Below are 20410 nucleotides of genomic sequence, written 5' to 3'. Positions count from 1 at the left end.
AAGCTGTACAAGTTCCACAAGGGTAGTGGCCAGTAACTGCTGGTAATTGCCAGAGTGTACTTTGTCGATTCATTGCTGATGACTTAGGTCTAGTGTGAATGAGCATGTCTTTGAGGTTCTTGGAGCGTTTGAAGGCAAACCGTGGTTGATCTAGGTTAAGTGAACATGTGTTAAGAATGTTCCAGTGTTTTTTTAAAACTTTGGTAAGTTGGTTGGAGGCTGGTGTGAAGGTAGTCACACATGTCAACATCTCGGACATCATTTTCACTTCTTTGCGCCCTAATAGGCTTTCTCTGTTGTTATTGCGTGCTCTCTTCCTGGAGAGAGCCACATTTCTTGGAGGATAGTCTCTTGCAGTAAGATTTTGTGCGAGGATTGCTGATTCAGATTTATATTCATCCACTGTACTGCAATTCCTCCTGACCCTGAGGAACTGACCAAATGGTAAGTTTTAGGGTGGTGACTGCTAAAGAGTAAAAGGCTGTTGCGGTCAGTGCTCTTTCTGTACATGGTCGTAGTTAATTGTCCCCCTTGTATTTGGACAGTAAGATCTAGGAAAGCTTTCTTGTTGGGAGATGCCGTGATGGTGAAATTCAAATAAGGATTAACATTGTTAATCCATTCGAAAAAGTCACTGTAGGACGCATTGTTCCCTTTCCAAAAAAACAAGATGTCGTCAATGTATCGTTTCCAAAGTAGTATGTTACCACGAAAGGGATTAGAATCGTGATTGATATGTCGTCCCTCAAAGGCTGCCATGTAGAGGCAGGCCACACTTGGAGCAAAGGTACTTCCCATAGTTTCAGTGAGGAACAAGCAGCAGAGATACTAAGAGCACCCTCGATTCTGACAACAGACGGCGATGGCGCCACTGGTAGTCAATCAGAGGAGTGGCAATCACTATCAACAATGAAAAGGGAATGGGTCAAGATCACCCTGCACGGTGCTTTGATACTGAATACCTCAGGGCTAACATCTCTCCGAATGGCCTCGTTGTTAAAAACTTCCCCAGGATCTTCTGGGAGGATGGGCAATTCAAGATTGAATGGTCACAAATTTCGTGGAAATGTACTAGAGATCTCCTGATACTTATCATTAATACAGCTAAGAGATTGGCCGATGAATTAATGATTCGCATTCAGGTTGCTGAAAGTACCTTAAAGAATGCAACCCCGAGCCCTAGTTTTAAATCAAAACTCACTGAACTAAACAATGAAATAGCTGAGCATAAGGAATATCTACTAAAACAGAAAGTTGTGAAACTCCAGAAAGATATCAAGCGCTTCGACAAAGAAAAGGTATACCCATAACTCAAGTCCGATTTTATACCATCGGGAACGGGTTACCTATCTGACACCAGTACTAATTCCTCCAGACGGGGGTCCTCCACCAACAGCGACTCCAGTGCAGAAAACTGGAGACCCAACAACCCTAGAAGGGGAGGAAGGCAGGGGTACAATACCGACCCACCACTCATTTACCAGGACCCTGCATTCTGGCAATACCCAATGTTCCCTCAAGGCCCACCTCAATTCGGACCCCCAGGCATGGGCCAGCCTTTTTTAGGCAGAGGTTGGGGCAGAGGGCGAGGGCGAAGAAGAGGGAATCAGCAAGAAAAGAGGGTGCAATGGGAAGAACCTCAACAGCGGGTATATGGAACCAGGAGCCACATCACCAACAAAAAATGAACCTTGTGGTGAACTTATCACCAAGAATTCTAACCAAAACCGAACAAGTTGTCCTCCAGAAAGGTTTGGGATTCGCCCCAACACCTATTGTGGACTACTTTAAACAAGCATGTGAAATACACCAGTTCTTCCACAAAATACGCCTCAAAGCTTTCTTTGATGGTAAAGAAACCCAGGGAGAAACAGACTCGGGGTTACATAACCCCTCTACCTTCACACCCCATAATGGTATGGTACCTAATGAAGTTCTTACCTATGAACAGGCGGTTCTCAAAGATGTAAAAGCACTGCCTGCCTCTAGACACTTCAACAATATGTCGAAAGAAGAGGTGCAGGCGATGGAATCACTAGCCAACGACCCTTCCATCACCGTGAATCAAGCGGACAAAAGTGGAGCGACGGTCATTATGTCAACATCTGACTACGACACAGAATGTTTAAGACAATTGAGCAACAGACAATATTACACCCCCATTGCCAGAAATCCAACCGAAAGACTGACCAGAACCATCACAGGACTGGTAGATTCAGCAGAGATTCAGGGATGGTTGAGTAAGAAGGAGGCTTCCTTCCTTACCAAGAAAGATCCCAAGACCCCCTACTTTTACATACTACCCAAAATTCATAAGGGGGTAACCCCGGTACCGGGCAGACCCATCGTATCCGGGTTTGACTCCGTTTTGGAACCTTTATCACAATTCTGTGATCACTTCCTACAACCATTGGTCAAACTGGTGCCGTCGTACCTACAAGACACCACTTATGTATTACGTCTACTTGAGCAATTCCCACTGACACATGAGATCAACTTCCTCATCACTCTAGATGTTGAAGCCTTGTACACCAACATACCTCAGAGAGCTACACTAGATGTGATAGAGGAAGACCTGCATGCAGCTACATGGGAGTCACCAACCCCGCCCAGCTTCATCACACAGTGTGCTACACTAGCTTTAACGGAGAATTTCTTCGAATACAGAGGGCAGCTTTACCATCAAACACAAGGTACTTCCATGGGAAGTACCTTTGCTCCAAGTGTGGCCTGCCTCTACATGGCAGCCTTTGAGGGACGACATATCAATCACGATTCTAATCCCTTTCGTGGTAACATGCTACTTTGGAAACGATACATTGACGACATCTTGATTTTTTGGAAAGGGAACGATGCGTCCTACAGTGACTTTTTCGAATAGATTAACAATCTTTTTTTTAATAAACTTTTTATTGTATATGAAGTTTGGCACAAGCTTAAAAAACAGTACATAAAGACAATATATCCAGACATCTCTGTTTTTCCAGGCAACCGCACGGGGATTTTACAGGCATCACAACTGTGGACAACTTCCCCTCCCTCAAATTCCAGCCTCTCCATCACTCCCGTCTTCAGAATCCCCCTCCGCCCGCATCCCCGGAGGCTCACAGATAAATCCCCTGAATTTATTCCATGCCCCCCATACTCTGCTCCATTTCTTCGGACATCCTCGATGGATGAAAACTGCCCTCTCGGCCATCATAGCAGTGTCCAGCTCTCCACACCATGCAGCCAGCGTTGGTAACTCTATCGCGCCCCATTTCTGTGCGATGTTGCGCTTTGCTACTAGTATCCCCAGCGTGGCCCATTCCTGCAATGGGCGCGTGAGGTCGTTTGGTTCCCTAACACTTAGCAAGCATTTCCTGGGTTCCGGCGTCAATGACACCTCCACTGCCTGCGATATGGTCCTCATTACTTTTACCCAATAGTCCCTGATCTTAGCACACTCCCACACCGTATGAAAGAATGTGCCCACCTCCCCACAACGCCTCAAGCAGTATGGGTGCGGCGCCGACCCTATTGTGTGAAGAGTTTGTCTCGTGTAGTAGATTCTGTGTAGGATTTTAAGTTGTACTAATTTAAGTGTGGAGGGTATTCCCACCTCCCGCGGTGATGCCAACGCCTCCCTCCATTCGAATTCGCCAAAGTCTCCCAGATCTCGGGACCACCTCTCCCTGAGCGCTACATGCGGGTCGGGTAAATTATTTATTAATTTACGGTAGGTTAAGGAGGTCGCCCGCTTCGGCATGTAGTCCGTCAGCAGCCTATCCTCCAGGGGGGTGGCCTCCGGATCCTCAGTGCCGGCCGGCAAGACCGCTTGCAATGCATGTTTGATTTGCAGGTATCGAAAAAGCTCTGATGGTACTAAGTCATACTGCGTTCGAAGGCGCTCAAAGGGTATCACCTCCCCCTCGTGCCATAGGTCCCCCACCGTGGAAATTTCAATGGCATCCCATTTGTCGAATCCTTTGCACTGTTTTAGGCCGCCCAAACGTTGTGTTTCCCATAATGGGGTTAATTGGGTTATCTTTCCTTTCCAGCCCAGTTTGGCATGTGCCTCATACCACAGGTTGACCGTCTGTTTGGTGGGTCCAATCACCGCCGGTGATCGTCTTCTATTATATAGTGCAGACATCATACCCTTATTTCCTAGCCCATGCCTGTCTGCCTTGAAAGCGGGATCTGCCTGCGGGGCGTGTATCCATTGGTTGATTACTTTCAATTGGGCCGCCCAATAATATAGTTTTATGTCGGGGAGTGCAATGCCACCATCGTACCACCCTTTAGTCAATTTGCGCTGCGCTATTCGTGCCGGCTTGTTCCCCCATAGCAGTCCGGAGACCTGGGTCTCTATCTTTTTGAAGTAGTCAGCCGGCACGGGGTAAGGTGTATTTTCCAGGGCGTACAGGAACCGCGGCAGCGCCATCATTTTAAATAGCCTTCCCTAGCAGTGTCAAAGGCAATGTCCCCCAGTGAGTTGCATCCCTCTTTAAGCGCTCCAGGGGGGGCAATAGATTTCTTTTTAGAAAGTCATCCGGATCAGCTGTGACATACACACCCAGATACTTAAAGGCGTCACCAGTGATCTGCAGAGGACAGTCCCCTGGGAGTTGTGGTGGTGGGCCCCGAAGCACAAAGAGCACCGACTTGGACCAGTTTATTGTATATCCAGACGCTCGACCGAACTGGTCAAATATATTCAGTAGCACTAGAATGGATCTCCTGGGTGAAGTCAAATATAATAGGACATCGTCCGCATACAATGGGATGCGGTCTTCCCAGCTGTCCGTCCACCTAAGACCCCGGATCATTGGCTCCCATCTGACCCATGCCGCTAGCGGCTCCAAGACAAGGGCAAATAATAGCGGTGACAGGGGGCACCCCTGACGCGTGCCCCGGGACAGCGGGAAGTCTTGGGATATGTGACCATTCGCAGTCACATACGCCAGTGGATTTACGTACAAGAGACGCACCCATGCGCAGAACTTTGGGCCAAAGCCCAAGTGCGTCAGCATCGCGAACAAGAAAGGCCACTCCACCATATCAAACGCCATACGGGCGTCCAGCGATAAAAGAACGGCTGGCTCTTGAAGATATGGTATGCGGGCCATCACTCCGTGCAGGCGCCTCAGGTTCAGTGCCATATTTCTATTGGGCCTAAAGCCGGACTGGTCCGGGTGAATTAAGGTGGTGAGGTGTGGGGTCAGCCTAATCGCGAGGAGCTTTGCAAGAATTTTGGCCTCTGCGTTTATTAGGGAAATGGGGCGGTAGGAGGTGCAGTCCTCCGGGGGCTTCCCGGGCTTCGGGATCACCACCACCGTGGCCAAACGCTGATCCGGCGGGAGCTCACCCATCTGCAAGCAATCGCGGGGATTAACAATCTTAATCCTTATTTGAATTTCACCATCACGGCATCTCCCAACAAGATAGCTTTCCTAGATCTTATTATCCAAATACAAGGCGGACAATTAACTACGACCATGTACAGAAAGAGCACTGACCGCAACAGCCTTTTACTCTTTAGCAGTCACCACCCTAAATCACTCAAGGAAAACTTACCATTTGGTCAGTTCCTCAGGGTCAGGAGGAATTGCAGTACAGTGGATGAATATAAATCTGAATCAGCAATCCTCGCACAAAATCTTACTGCAAGAGACTATCCCCCAAGAAATGTGGCTCTCTCCAGGAAGAGAGCACGCAATAACAACAGAGAAAGCCTATTAGAGCACAAAGAAGTGAAAATGATGTCCGAGATGTTGACATGTGTGACTACCTTCACACCAGCCTCCAACCAACTTACCAAAGTTTAAAAAAAAACACTGGAACATTCTCAACACAGGTTCACTTAACCTAGATCAACCACGGTTTGCCTTCAAACGCTCCAAGAACCTCAAAGACATGCTCATTCACACTAGACCTAAGTCATCAGCAACGAATCGACAAAGTACACTCTGGCAATTACCAGCAGTTACTGGCCACTACCTTTGTGGAACTTGTACAGCTTGTGCCTTCACTTCTATACACAAAACCATTAGATTGAACGACACTTTTCTTTGGGAGATGAGATCTCATACAAACTGCAACACAGCCAACTGTATATATTTACTTACTTGTCCTTGCGACCTATACTATGTTGGTATGACTACCCGCCCAATCAAGTTACGCATTTCTGAACACCGTAGTAACTTCCGGAGTCACAAGAGCAACACCAAAATGTGCGCCCACTATCTTGAAAAAACCCATTCACCAGATTCCTTGCGATGGGTTATCTTGGAAGCAACCCCACACATATCGAAGACTAACTTGTTCACTAAAGAGCAACGATGGATACATCGTTTATCCACTCATGACAAGGGACTCAACGAGGATATACCCTGGAGCTCCATCAGAATTTAACCTTTAATCCTCTGTTCCCTCCACTTGCATTACTACTAGTGATATCCAGCATGATAACACAATCATCACTTCTTAACCATTTAATAATGGCCGCCGTTAGAATCGACATGCACCGATTCCAATCCTTAACACGGCATTTCTATTGACATCATAATTTACACAAACCATTAAATGCTATTCCCCTCTCTTTTTTGCAAGTATTACATTTTAAATAACCACGTGTGATAGCGTATGTGCTAACACAGTACTAAACATATAAGTTCCTAATGGTATCTCACTCGTGGCCACTCCCAGATGGCCACCATTCGTAGCCCTCTCTTAGTAAACCACACCCACGATCACGTGATCACCCTCTGGGTTTTAAATCTCATTGGCTTTACGCTCCCGCCACCTCCCGGACCCAGTGAACAGGACAGGTCATGAAGAAAGCATAACGAGCACAAACCGTGAGTTAAATGTATCAACCCGGTATTTATGAACACACCGCCTTTAAACTGCCCCAGCGCTGCGCTCATCCTTGCCTATACTTCGCTTTAGTAACTCGAGCGCCTTACACTTCAGACCATTTCGAGACGGAGTTCAATACATACGTCAATAAAACCGTAGCGGTCTCTACCGATCATGAACACTGAACAGAACGTCAACAGACACAACGTCTTTACTCCTTAGCCCCACTTGATTTCAAGGTAATTTTAACTGACGTCCTTGCACATACGCTACACTGTCATATTTAATGCTGCATCTGGTAACCCGAGCGCTTTGCCTTTGCTTTTCGGTCCAGTCTGAGACGGAGTATCATCCATACGTTAACGATACCCTAGCGGTCCTTTCCGACCTGTACACCCAACAAAAATGTCAATAGACACTATGTCTTTATTCTATGCATCCCTTGATGACCTGAGCCCTACTTGTTTACAAGGTAATCTTCATTGACACCTTCGAACACACGTTGCATTGCCATATTGTATGCTGCTTCCGCTGCTCTAGCTACCCGAGCGCCTTGCATTTTTGGCCACTTTGAGACGAAGTACAATACATATATTAACGATATCCAAGTGGCCCTTACGGACCTGCATACCGGACAGCTTGTTTACTTACATCATCTTGCATCTCTTGATGACCTCAGCCCCACACGTTTACAAGGCATTTACCATTAACGCCTTCGAGCACACGCTGTACTGCCGTGTCTAATGCTGCATTCACAACTTATCCCCATTTTTACTATTCGCAGTGCCATTACAGTAGAGACCCCCTCCATATAAATATCAACGTTTGGATAGCACACAACCATTTTTTGCACTGATCCAGCGTTACCTTCCGCCAACGCTACATTCCGTGATGGGTTTCTTTACACACTGCTATATAACCAACATGTTTACAACCCTACATAACCACAAGTCTAATTGAGGATGAGCATATATGCCAGATGTTAATATTATCAGTTTTACCAACTTTATTTAAGGTTACCGCACAAGTCCTCCTTGACCAGCCATGACTAGTATATGGTTGTATTTGATCATGGTCTACCATTTACGTATAAGCTAGCATTTATTTAATATACCTCACATTGAACAACGTCACCATGATGAGGACAAACAGTTCTGCCTTCAAGATGATTGTGTTTGCTATATGTTTTTATATTGTCTCCCATCCAGTCCACATACATAGGAGCTAAGCCTTATGTGTGTTACACCGGGCGCTGTTGAAGCCTGGGTACGCTGTTGAAGCCTGGGTATTACACCGATTGGGTGAGTCCATCTCATCTCTGCTGCTTGCGTGTTTCTTTCACAGGGACAATTAGTCACCATAGTTTACTGCGGAGAATCACCATGTGTTGTTTTTATCAATGTTTTTAAAGATTTCCTCACAACGCAAGTTGCGTTCACTTCACAGATGTTAACCCCTTCGCTGCGGCGCAAATTCCGCCGCAGCGCTGGGGGGGGTTTGGGGTGAGCGCGGCGCCGCTATGCTCATGACGGAACCACGCCGTCATGAGTCACGGGCGAGCTGTGCTCATGACGGCGTGGTTCCGTCATGACTCTACCCACTTGCGCTGATCGCCCGCACAGGCGGGGAAACAGCGCCGCGTGGGCGGAGCGGCCGCCAACGGCCGCAGCATGACGGAACCACTCCGTCATGAGCACAGCGCACCCATGGCTCATGACGGAGTGGTTCCATCATGAGCATGCAAGGGGTTAATCAGGAGGTGTCAGAGTCACCGTTAAGATCGTATCAATGCTTGTTTTGTACCTCAGCCTGAATGATGCCTTATCTCTTTCCTCAACAGGTAGATCCAGGTGCTAACAGGTACATTAATTAATTACCACATATTTACGAAGATATCTCTGCATACCACTGATGCAAGGTGTAGATAGTTTACATACATTTTTGGTCCTGAAGAATCGCTAGTGCAGATAACTATAAGCGAGAAACATGTTGACCTACACATTGTAACAAGGACACCACTGAGCTAGATACTCTACTCTGGCTAGTGCCTTGTTTATTGTTTTTATGTAGGATAGGAGACCCCCAGAATAAAGTCTTCTCTTAGGTACTCCCAATCCTATTTTAAATCACTTCACTACATCTACACTGTCCTGGCCCCACACCCGCACTTCACAGCACGGCTGTTGGATAGAAGATCTCCGCTAAAGTGCCCCATTTTAGGGTGCCCGTTGGTATTGCACTGCCAACCCAACGAGGAGCAGCCCAGATGATGAAGCATGACACCTGCAAGGGTGTGCGAGGGCATTAAAATCCAACACATGAATTGTCAACACTGACCCACGCCGGGCATACTGTTGGTTCCCTTCTTTTCTGACTGTATTTCCTGACTCCAGAGGAACAGCATATCTGCACTTTTGCTATAGATCTACTGCCCCCCCCCCCATATGCTGGACCTCCCACTCTAGCTCGAGTGGAAAAAGGCCCCCCTGTCCCTCCTCTTTTGCATACAACTCTTGCAACTCTGCTTTATTACAGCGCCTTCATTCTGCTTTATATCAGCACTACTGCTAACAAGCCAGAGCGCGCCACTCTTGCGCTACATGCCGCCCACTGTGCATGCGCACACCCTCGAATCCCATCCGTGCATTAAGATAGAGTACCTGCTCCCAGCCACACATGCGCAATCGCCCCTTTCGCTCCAGCCTCGCATAGCCCGGCCCCCACGCGTTCATACCGGCACGTACTCCATGGCTCCAACAACTACATTAACCGAGCCCACACCGGCCCCCATTCTCATCCGGGACTACGGGAGACCACAACAGGTTCTTAACGGGTCCGCTCTGATATCAAGTAAGGTTGTGCTGCTTGCCATATCTACAGGCATTCCGTGAGCATTTACAATCCCTGCAACTCACATGCCGCTTTTCTCTTCCCAGAGTTATTCAGAGGAGCGAACTCCTCCCGAGCCCCGATCAGTCACTCACACTCAACCATATTGTAATTATAATATCTTCTACATAAGCGCCGCTTCCTGCTTTCCGTACATTGTTTTTAAACTAATTTGGGCACCGCGCATGACGGCATAGTGCCGGTCTTTCCACGTGTGCGCTCACCATTCTAAATGTATAATCTACCAACACTGTGGCTAGTCTTACACCTAGTCACGCTGCAACACTGTAAGAAACACGGTGATCACGGCCATCATCGTGACAACCCCATGTTGCCACTAGACTGTCGCACAGAAGCCTCACAGCCTCAAAGCAACGCTAAGACTGCTAACCATAATAGGTGTTGCACCAATTCTGCATGCAGCATGTTCACTATATATATATTCATTTCATTACAGGTACCATCACCAGGCAGGTCAATTTGGATGACCATAGCACCTAAGATTGCATTTTATGTTCCTTAATACCACTGCCAATATATTATCTGTTCGTCAGAATTATGTATGTATACATGTTTTGCGCTGTTCTTTCTTTACCCACAGGTTCTTCTTTTTACATACGTGTCCGTAAGTATGTAGACACGCAGTACACACACCTTAGCGCGTGTGTAGGTACTAGTTTTACTGTTTTCACTTTTCAAGTGGCACCACATCTTTTGCCACTCACTTATTTCCACGGTCCTGAAGAAAGCCCCTCCTACATTCCCCTGCGGGCTAAAACATGTTGACCCATCACATAGCCAACTACAAGAGAATTATTTCTTTTTTAGTTGCATCACACACAATTTTTAACCATATCCTGAGCCGCCAGTAATAAACATAGAGGCAAGGATTCTCAGAGATATTTTTAATTCACACCACATCACATCTGTGCACCGCACCACCTCTGCTGTAATCAGGCGTCGTAGCACAACCGGGGGGCATTCGGCCACCCGGTTGGGACCCCAATGATGAAGCATGACACCAACTAGGTTGGTGTGTGAGGGGTCTTTTAACAAACCCAGTGGGTTCCAAACACTGCCTACCATTGATAGTGCCACACATAGATAGGGTTCGTCCTTCATTGTTTGACATATATTACACAAGGGATACGGACGCACCCCCTCCTTCCCTTGCTCTCCCATTGTTTTCGACAAACGGTTTTAAATGCAAAGTCTAGGCGGCAGTGAACCACACACACAGGCCCTGCAATGGCAGGCCTGAGACAGGTTTGAAAGGCGACTTGTGTGAGTGGTACAACCAGCGCTGCTGGCCCACTAGTAGTATTTAGATTACAGACCCTGGGCACATGGTGTACCACTTTACAAGGGACTTACAGGTAAGCTAAATATGCAAATCAGGTATACATCAATGTCAACACGTTTAGGGGAAAAGCACATGCACTTTAGAACTGATTAGCAGTGGTAAAGTGCTCAGAGTCCTAATGCCAACAAAAAAGATACAGTAAAACGTGGAGGTAAGCAGGCACAAAGTTGGGGGAAAACCACCCTACGATGACAGGTCCAACACACATCAACACCTACAACTACTGCAAGCGCAACCCTTGTGTTTTGGCTTGAGTCACCATGCTCGATCGGAGGTCATAGTATGTTTCCTATGTTTTTGATGTGAGTAAATTCACTGCTTCTCGTACCTGGTTGTTACTGTTGTAATATTTCTGCTTTGTTTGAGCAATTGCTCTGTATTCGAGGTGTAGCACAGCGTTTTCGTCGACCGCTTCACCAGTGGTTATGGCAGGCGTTTTGAATGTTCTCCTCCACAGACCCTTCACTTTCTTCTTTGGCTGTGTATGGACTGGAGCAGGGCTTTGACTCCACTTGTCCCAGTTGCAGATTGCTTTGCATCAATTTGACTGACTCCGGAACACAGCGGCTCACAGTTTGATCCCCGGTGCCGGCGGCAGTTTAGCCCAGCACCTTCTAACCCTGGGCAATATCTCGTTTAATCTTGCCGACTGCCCCCAGCGCCGGGACACCTCTCCGGAGGTAGCTGTGCGCTTTACAAATGCTGGTATTTATTATTTATATGGCTGGGTCTTAACTGGAAAGACACAGGGAGCAAAAAAGCAATTGATTTAGGCACAGGTCTCTGTACTGGGGTGAATGTTTGACATTGTGCAGCATTCTGTCCATCAATTGTTCTTTTTGCATTTGTCACCCCGAGTCGGATGGGTATGCCCAGACGTGGGACCCGTGATCTCCATGCCACTGGAGTCAAGCTAGCCTGATTGATATGAGGTGACGCCCCGAAACCGGTCCCAAGATGCTTGTTTCCTGTCCAGCGAGGATCTGGCCTGGCAGTTCGGGCTGGACTGTTTCCATGGGGAACAGGGTCAAGACTGATTTGCATATAGGTCTGAACTGGAAAGACACAGGGAGCAACAAAACAATGGATTTAGGCACAGGTCTCTGTACTGGGGTGAATGTTTGACATTGTGCATCAATAGATCTTTTTGCATTTGTCACCCCTAGTGGGACGGGTGTGCCCAGATGTGGGTCCAGTGCTCTCCAGGCCACTGGAATCAAGCTAGCCTGGCTGATGAGGGGTGGTGCCCCGAAACCAGTCCCGGGATGCTTGTTACCATTCAAGGGAGGACCTGCCTGGCCGTTTTGGCTGGACTGTTCCCAAGGGAAACAGGGTCATGACTGATTTGCATATAGCTGGGTTTGAACTGGAAAGGTGTGGGGGGCAAAAAAACGATGGATTTATGCCCAGATCTCTGTACTGGGGTGAATGTTTGACATTGGCAGCATTCTGTTCCTCAATTGTTCTTCTTTTAACCTACAAAGCCCGGCTTGGCAAAGGTCATGAGTATCAATGTCAGAGGCTCAAACCCTGATATGAATCTGCGCTCCAGTGAGAAGGAGTTAATGTCAGTCCCTCGTATTTGACAATCTAGATGCGGTGGAATGTCCTTCTCCTATTTGGCCCCCACCCTCTGGAACGAATTACAATTTTTTTAGAACATGACCTGCCTATAATAAATTTAGAAAAGCACTAAAAACAGCATTGTATTAGATTTGGTTTTCGCCTTTCTGTACTGATGGTGCGCCGAGACATACCGGAGGGGGTGATTCTTGTGCGTTATCAAATGTAATCATTTATTCAAGGTAGTCCTTAGTATAGGACTACGATTAAGTTCTATTTCCCTCTCAGGACACTCTTCTCCTTGTGTTTTTTATCCAGATCCCTCTTCTCCATGAGAAGGCTGCTTCACACAGTAGACGTTCACTGTACTGCTCCCAGTCATTTGGCACAAATAGCTTTTTTATTAAGTAATTCCCTGTTTGTAACCTATGAGAACTCGAAGTGAAGCAAAAAGCTGACTGGTGCATCTTGGTGGCAGTGGATTTGATTCAGTATGTTCATTGCGTGCAAAGAGGCAGGTGTGCCTCTGCCTTGTTCCTGAAACAGGAGGTCAACCGAGATAAGCTAACTTACTGGGCACAGTGCCAAAGCACAGTTTGGCATGCTTTTTGTGTGCACTGTTTACTTCAACATGAGCAGCTGTTGGGATAAACTCACAGCGGTTACCACATTTTTTATGCCCATGTCCTCATCGCTGGTGCTCGCTGTGTTTCAAATCTTGTTGACTACTTGGGTATTCATTATATCAATTTGTAATGATTTTTCCAAGGAAAGTGGATGTGGGGGGGAATGGTCAGATCACTCACTGGTGATCATCTTTACTCAAAATCTTCATAGTAATGGTCTTGCATTTCCACCTTCCCAATCTCCAACACATTACACAACCACAGTGATCTTGCTTAGTATTTTTCAGGTTGACACTTCATGAGAAAGACATCTTATGGTAGCTAGCTGGGGAGTGGTCACCTAAGGAGCTCCCAAAAGTATAACAAAAATGAAGGACAAAGGGAGGCTTGCCTGTCTTGTGAGTGAGGCCTCAACAACTCAATTTATAAATGACTGTGACGAGGGAGATTTAGGCACAGAATAATGAAGATTAAAATAAGTAATGGAGCCGGAATCCTGTTTTTGATTGTGAAGCATGCAGCTACTCCGCATTATCAGTAGAGACTGTGCTAGCTACGCTGGTCAGAGAGTGAGCGCTCTGTCTTTGCTACTTCTCAAGCAGTTTGCAGCTGCACCCAATGTATTCCAAGCTCAGCCTGCACCTGCTGTGCTGCTAACATTGCAAGGCAACTCGCACTCTACATACGGGGCGGGGCGTGTTATGTTTATTCAGCCAATGAAAGGGACGGGGACTGTAATGCTACGCTCCTGCACATGGAGAAAGGATCTTTGCAGTACTTGCTTTGCAGACCAGTTGCTGCAGCCTGCACTGCATGCATAGCGCTGAAAAGTTAACTCTCCTCAGCCAGGCTCCATACATGCTCCTTGTTTATCAGCAAAGGCACTACAAATGAAACGAACTAGTCCTATCTGTCCTGCTTGATATACGAGGTGCAGTAATGCAGGACCCTCATTAAACACAGGAAAGAAGCGAAGGGTTGCAAAGAGCTTCCGGGGAGGAAGAGGTTCCTATATTTACCCCCTGTGTGCCGACATCAGTGCTGAGGGAATTTGGTAGGCAGGGTGAGGAGTGAGGGGCCTGTGCGGTGCAGCAGCAAAGGCAGAGAGCTGTTCTCTTTCACAGCGGCGTCCTGCTCGTGCAGTGCAGGATCCGGGGATGAGACCTGTGCCACCAGAGGGAACGGTGTAGTTACAGCACAGCTCACATGCAGCGTTTACCCTTCGCCCGGACCCTACAGGGCCGCTCCTACTGTCCAATCTATAAATGCGCAGAGGTGACCCCGCCCCATTCTTCTTACCTTGGTGAGCTGGGCGATCTTTTTGCACATTTTCGTATGCATTTCTTGGCCGTATTCTTCGGCAGGGTCCGGGTGCTCCGTTTTCGACCCGTTGCAGGTCGCGGGCGGGTGCACCTTGCCCGAAGCCATTATATTTTCCGAGGATTGCAGTCCGGCTCCTGCCCTGTCCTCCTCGGGCTGGCAGCAGCAGCTGCTGGAAGGCTTCTCGCCCAGTGGCGGGCTAGCGGAGGCGGCGCAGGTCTCGCGCTCAGGCTCTCTCCTCTCAGCAGCCGCCGTCTGACGCCCCTTGCTCCAGCGCTGCAAACCTCCAGACCCTTCATCAAAGCAGCCCCGACAGGGCGAAGCGTGCGCGAGGCATGGTGGTGTTTTTTTGGTCCGCTCTGACAGAAGATATGCCTCCGATGGCCTGCGTGCTGCGAATTCCTGGGAGCACCCACCGCATTACAGTATGCGAGGCACGTTGTTACACGGCGCTTTCAAGCAGGCATTGTTGAGTCACATTCCTGATTAGAAGACCCTCATTCGGCCTTCTGTTTCTGTGCGTGTTTCCCAGTTGCTCACTGCCACCGATCCTGTCACTGGCGAATGCGGTCGAATACATTTTTCTTCGGGAGTTATGGAGTTTGATTGGCACTGGGTGTCCGTGTCAAAGCAAAGAGGTGCTTTATTTTAACAGGTAGTAAGTAACCTCCAGGATTTATAACTTTCTCTGAAATTAGTGATATCGGATATTTGATACCACGTGCACCCGGCTACAATATTACAAAATTGACAGCCTAAATGTTTAAGACCTTAAGTCTTAAAAAGGAAAAAAAAAAAGAGTTTCGATGCGACGGTGCATAGGATTCTTTTTTGATGTTTTGTCCCATTATTTAGGACTGCACAACATCTGCTGGGCCAACGCACCTTGCTGCACGAGTGACATGAGTTAAGTGTATAAAACCCCATAAATGATTACTTAATTACAATAACTGTAACCCCATTCCAGACCTACCCGGTCCCTTCCCGTCCCCGCTTCTACACGGACCAAAGCAATATCTCATCAAGCGATGCCTACCCAGTACCCACAGTACCCACCCTGACGCTGCTGTGAGAGATGTGTATTCCTTCTGTTTACTCTAATAGGGCTTTGGGAGGGGGAGGGCGACCATCGGGAGGCCTGACCACCTGGGGGATTTTGGGCCATTTGGTGCAGCCCAGAGCCCAATGGGGCTGGTTGGGCTACAGTTGGGCTGGCCCTATAAGACCGGCCATCTTAGGTCACCAGACACCATTTTCAGTGGGTGACACGACAACCGGCCTTATAGGTACAGGATGTTGTGTTTGGATCCCTGACCTCTGCCTGTGAAGGGTGGGGGCCCTGGGTACACACCCACGCTGTCTGGGAGCAGGTATGGGGCCTCGTGCGCGCAGCGCAATAAACACTCTGCAGCCGGTTGCTTGGTTGGGCGCGAACTGCCGCGCTCGCCCGCCCGTTTATTTGTTTAACTACGCGCTCACGTCCCCGACGTGAGCGCAACGTACGCATATTGTCCAGCGCTCTAGCCGAAAGGCTAGAGCACTAACTATAACATCCCTTCTCAACTCAGTCCTTGACGACAGTTCAATTCTTAGTTCGCCGCATCGCTTACTTGGCACGCAAAGTCTCTCAGCCGACTGCTGGGCCTGGGGTTCTCCCTCAGCTCATACCTGGCGGCCCTTCGTGCGCCCGGGGCCTGGGTCTCGGGTGCCACCTCTTGCCTTGGTTCACCACCTGTGCAGTCGGCGCCACCTGGCTCAGACTCTGTGTTGCTCCGTGGGTTGGAGCTGGGTGCACTCGCCGGGATGTCCCCGGAGTCGTGGCCTTCGTCGAGGTCTGTCGCCCCTTGGTCGTCTGCGGGTCTCCTCACCACCTTGAACCACGATATGTTCCGGGTGACCAGGTCTCTCCCTCGGCGCGCTGTCACCATGGTCCCTCGACGGTCGACCACTCTCCAGTACCCTCTTTCATATCGTGTCTTAAACTTTCCTCCCGGCCGGCGCTCCTTTAGGACCACCGTGTCTCCAGCCTGAACCTCTCGGGTCACAGCCCTCCGTGCCTCACTGACTCTGTTATTTCGCCTTTGGCGCCTCCGGAACGCTTCTTCCTCGCTGAATGGCGGCGCTACCCAGCCGGGGGCTACTGGCAACCCGTCCCTGCGAGCTCCGTGGAACATTAGTGCCCAGGGCGCTTGTCGGGTGAAACAATGGGGAGTGCCGCGGTACTCCCCCAGGAATCGCTATAGTTCTTGTTCCGGGTCTAGCTGTTCGGACACGGCGATGCGTAGTATTTTGTTGATGGTGCGCATGAACCGCTCCACCTCCCCGTTGGCTTGGGGCCATTGCGGGGTGATGCGCCTGTGTCTGATGCCGTGTGACTTTAGGAGTTCTTCGAACTCGTGTCCTTGAAATGGGGGTCCGTTCCTATATTTACCCCCTGTGTGCCGACATCAGTGCTGAGGGAATTTGGTAGGCAGGGTGAGGAGTGAGGGGCCTGTGCGGTGCAGCAGCAAAGGCAGAGAGCTGTTCTCTTTCACAGCGGCGTCCTGCTCGTGCAGTGCATGATCCGGGGATGAGACCTGTGCCACCAGAGGGAACGGTGTAGTTACAGCACAGCTCACATGCAGCGTTTACCCTTCGCCCGGACCCTACAGGGCCGCTCCTACTGTCCAATCTATAAATGCGCAGAGGTGACCCCGCCCCATTCTTCTTACCTTGGTGAGCTGGGCGATCTTTTTGCACATTTTCGTATGCATTTCTTGGCCGTATTCTTCGGCAGGGTCCGGGTGCTCCGTTTTCGACCCGTTGCAGGTCGCGGGCGGGTGCACCTTGCCCGAAGCCATTATATTTTCCGAGGATTGCAGTCTGGCTCCTGCCCTGTCCTCCTCGGGCTGGCAGCAGCAGCTGCTGGAAGGCTTCTCGCCCAGTGGTGGGCTAGCGGAGGCGGCGCAGGTCTCGCGCTCAGGCTCTCTCCTCTCAGCAGCCGCCGTCTGACGCCCCTTGCTCCAGCGCTGCAAACCTCCAGACCCTTCATCAAAGCAGCCTCGACAGGGCGAAGCGTGCGCGAGGCATGGTGGTGTTTTTTTGGTCCGCTCTGACAGAAGATATGCCTCCGATGGCCTGCGTGCTGTGAATTCCTGGGAGCACCCACCGCATTACAGTATGCGAGGCACGTTGTTACACGGCGCTTTCAAGCAGGCATTGTTGAGTCACATTCCTGATTAGAAGACCCTCATTCGGCCTTCTGTTTCTGTGCGTGTTTCCCAGTTGCTCACTGCCACCGATCCTGTCACTGGCGAATGCGGTCGAATACATTTTTCTTCGGGAGTTATGGAGTTTGATTGGCACTGGGTGTCCGTGTCAAAGCAAAGAGGTGCTTTATTTTAACAGGTAGTAAGTAACCTCCAGGATTTATAACTTTCTCTGAAATTAGTGATATCGGATATTTGATACCACGTGCACCCGGCTACAATATTACAAAATTGACAGCCTAAATGTTTAAGACCTTAAGTCTTAAAAAGGAAAAAAAAAAGAGTTTCGATGCGACGGTGCATAGGATTCTTTTTTGATGTTTTGTCCCATTATTTAGGACTGCACAACATCTGCTGGGCCAACGCACCTTGCTGCACGAGTGACATGAGTTAAGTGTATAAAACCCCATAAATGATTACTTAATTACAATAACTGTAACCCCATTCCAGACCTACCCGGTCCCTTCCCGTCCCCGCTTCTACACGGACCAAAGCAATATCTCATCAAGCGATGCCTACCCAGTACCCACAGTACCCACCCTGACGCTGCTGTGAGAGATGTGTATTCCTTCTGTTTACTCTAATAGGGCTTTGGGAGGGGGAGGGCGACCATCGGGAGGCCTGACCACCTGGGGGATTTTGGGCCATTTGGTGCAGCCCAGAGCCCAATGGGGCTGGTTGGGCTACAGTTGGGCTGGCCCTATAAGACCGGCCATCTTAGGTCACCAGACACCATTTTCAGTGGGTGACACGGCAACCGGCCTTATAGGTACAGGATGTTGTGTTTGGATCCCTGACCTCTGCCTGTGAAGGGTGGGGGCCCTGGGTACACACCCACGCTGTCTGGGAGCAGGTATGGGGCCTCGTGCGCGCAGCGCAATAAACACTCTGCAGCCGGTTGTTTGGTTGGGCGCGAACTGCCGCGCTCGCCCGCCCGTTTATTTGTTTAACTACGGGCTCACGTCCCCGACGTGAGCGCAACGTATGCATATTGTCCAGCGCTCTAGCCGAAAGGCTAGCGCGCTAACTATAACATCCCTTCTCAACTCAGTCCTTGACGACAGTTCAATTCTTAGTTCGCCGCATCGCTTACTTGGCACGCAAAGTCTCTCAGCCGACTGCTGGGCCTGGAGTTCTCCCTCAGCTCATACCTGGCGGCCCTTCGTGCGCCCGGGGCCTGGGTCTCGGGTGCCACCTCTTGCCTTGGTTCACCACCTGTGCAGTCGGCGCCACCTGGCTCAGACTCTGTGTTGCTCCGTGGGTCGGAGCTGGGTGCACTCGCCGGGATGTCCCCGGAGTCGTGGCCTTCGTCGAGGTCTGTCGCCCCTTGGTCGTCTCCGGGTCTCCTCACCACCTTGAACCACGATATGTTCCGGGTGACCAGGTCTCTCCCTCGGCGCGCTGTCACCATGGTCCCTCGACGGTCGACCACTCTCCAGTACCCTCTTTCATATCGTGTCTTAAACTTTCCTCCCGGCCGGCGCTCCTTTAGGACCACCGTGTCTCCAGCCTGAACCTCTCGGGTCACAGCCCTCCGTGCCTCACTGACTCTGTTATTTCGCCTTTGGCGCCTCCGGAACGCTTCTTCCTCGCTGAATGGCGGCGCTACCCAGCCGGGGGCTACTGGCAACCCGTCCCTGCGAGCTCCGTGGAACATTAGTGCCCAGGGCGCTTGTCGGGTGAAACAATGGGGAGTGCCGCGGTACTCCCCCAGGAATCGCTATAGTTCTTGTTCCGGGTCTAGCTGTTCGGACACGGCGATGCGTAGTATTTTGTTGATGGTGCGCATGAACCGCTCCACCTCCCCGTTGGCTTGGGGCCATTGCGGGGTGATGCGCCTGTGTCTGATGCCGTGTGACTTTAGGAGTTCTTCGAACTCGTGTCCTTGAAATGGGGGTCCGTTCCTATATTTACCCCCTGTGTGCCGACATCAGTGCTGAGGGAATTTGGTAGGCAGGGTGAGGAGTGAGGGGCCTGTGCGGTGCAGCAGCAAAGGCAGAGAGCTGTTCTCTTTCACAGCGGCGTCCTGCTCGTGCAGTGCAGGATCCGGGGATGAGACCTGTGCCACCAGAGGGAACGGTGTAGTTACAGCACAGCTCACATGCAGCGTTTACCCTTCGCCCGGACCCTACAGGGCCGCTCCTACTGTCCAATCTATAAATGCGCAGAGGTGACCCCGCCCCATTCTTCTTACCTTGGTGAGCTGGGCGATCTTTTTGCACATTTTCGTATGCATTTCTTGGCCGTATTCTTCGGCAGGGTCCGGGTGCTCCGTTTTCGACCCGTTGCAGGTCGCGGGCGGGTGCACCTTGCCCGAAGCCATTATATTTTCCGAGGATTGCAGTCTGGCTCCTGCCCTGTCCTCCTCGGGCTGGCAGCAGCAGCTGCTGGAAGGCTTCTCGCCCAGTGGCGGGCTAGCGGAGGCGGCGCAGGTCTCGCACTCAGGCTCTCTCCTCTCAGCAGCCGCCGTCTGACGCCCCTTGCTCCAGCGCTGCAAACCTCCAGACCCTTCATCAAAGCAGCCTCGACAGGGCGAAGCGTGCGCGAGGCATGGTGGT

At 49.9% G+C, this 20410-nt stretch overlaps 1 protein-coding gene across 4 annotated transcripts in view; it reads right to left on the bottom strand.

The window, feature by feature from the left end:
• FAM184B (family with sequence similarity 184 member B) overlaps positions 1–15097 on the bottom strand; it is a 496675-nt gene extending 481578 nt beyond the window's left edge. For all 4 annotated transcript variants that reach the window (XM_085642369.1, XM_085642370.1, XM_085642368.1 and 1 more), the window contains exon 1: positions 14584–15097. In XM_085642369.1, the coding sequence (XP_085498495.1) occupies positions 14584–14712 (129 nt within the window). In that variant the 5' untranslated portion in view covers positions 14713–15097. The remainder of the gene's footprint in view (positions 1–14583) is intronic.
• Positions 15098–20410: the final 5313 nt, after the last annotated feature.

The sequence above is a fragment of the Triturus cristatus genome, chromosome 2_2 (assembly GCF_964204655.1).
Source record: "Triturus cristatus chromosome 2_2, aTriCri1.1, whole genome shotgun sequence".
NCBI classification, from domain to species: domain Eukaryota; kingdom Metazoa; phylum Chordata; class Amphibia; order Caudata; family Salamandridae; genus Triturus; species Triturus cristatus.
Note: the sequence above shows the minus strand (reverse complement) of the source record. Positions and strands in the feature narration are given on the sequence as shown.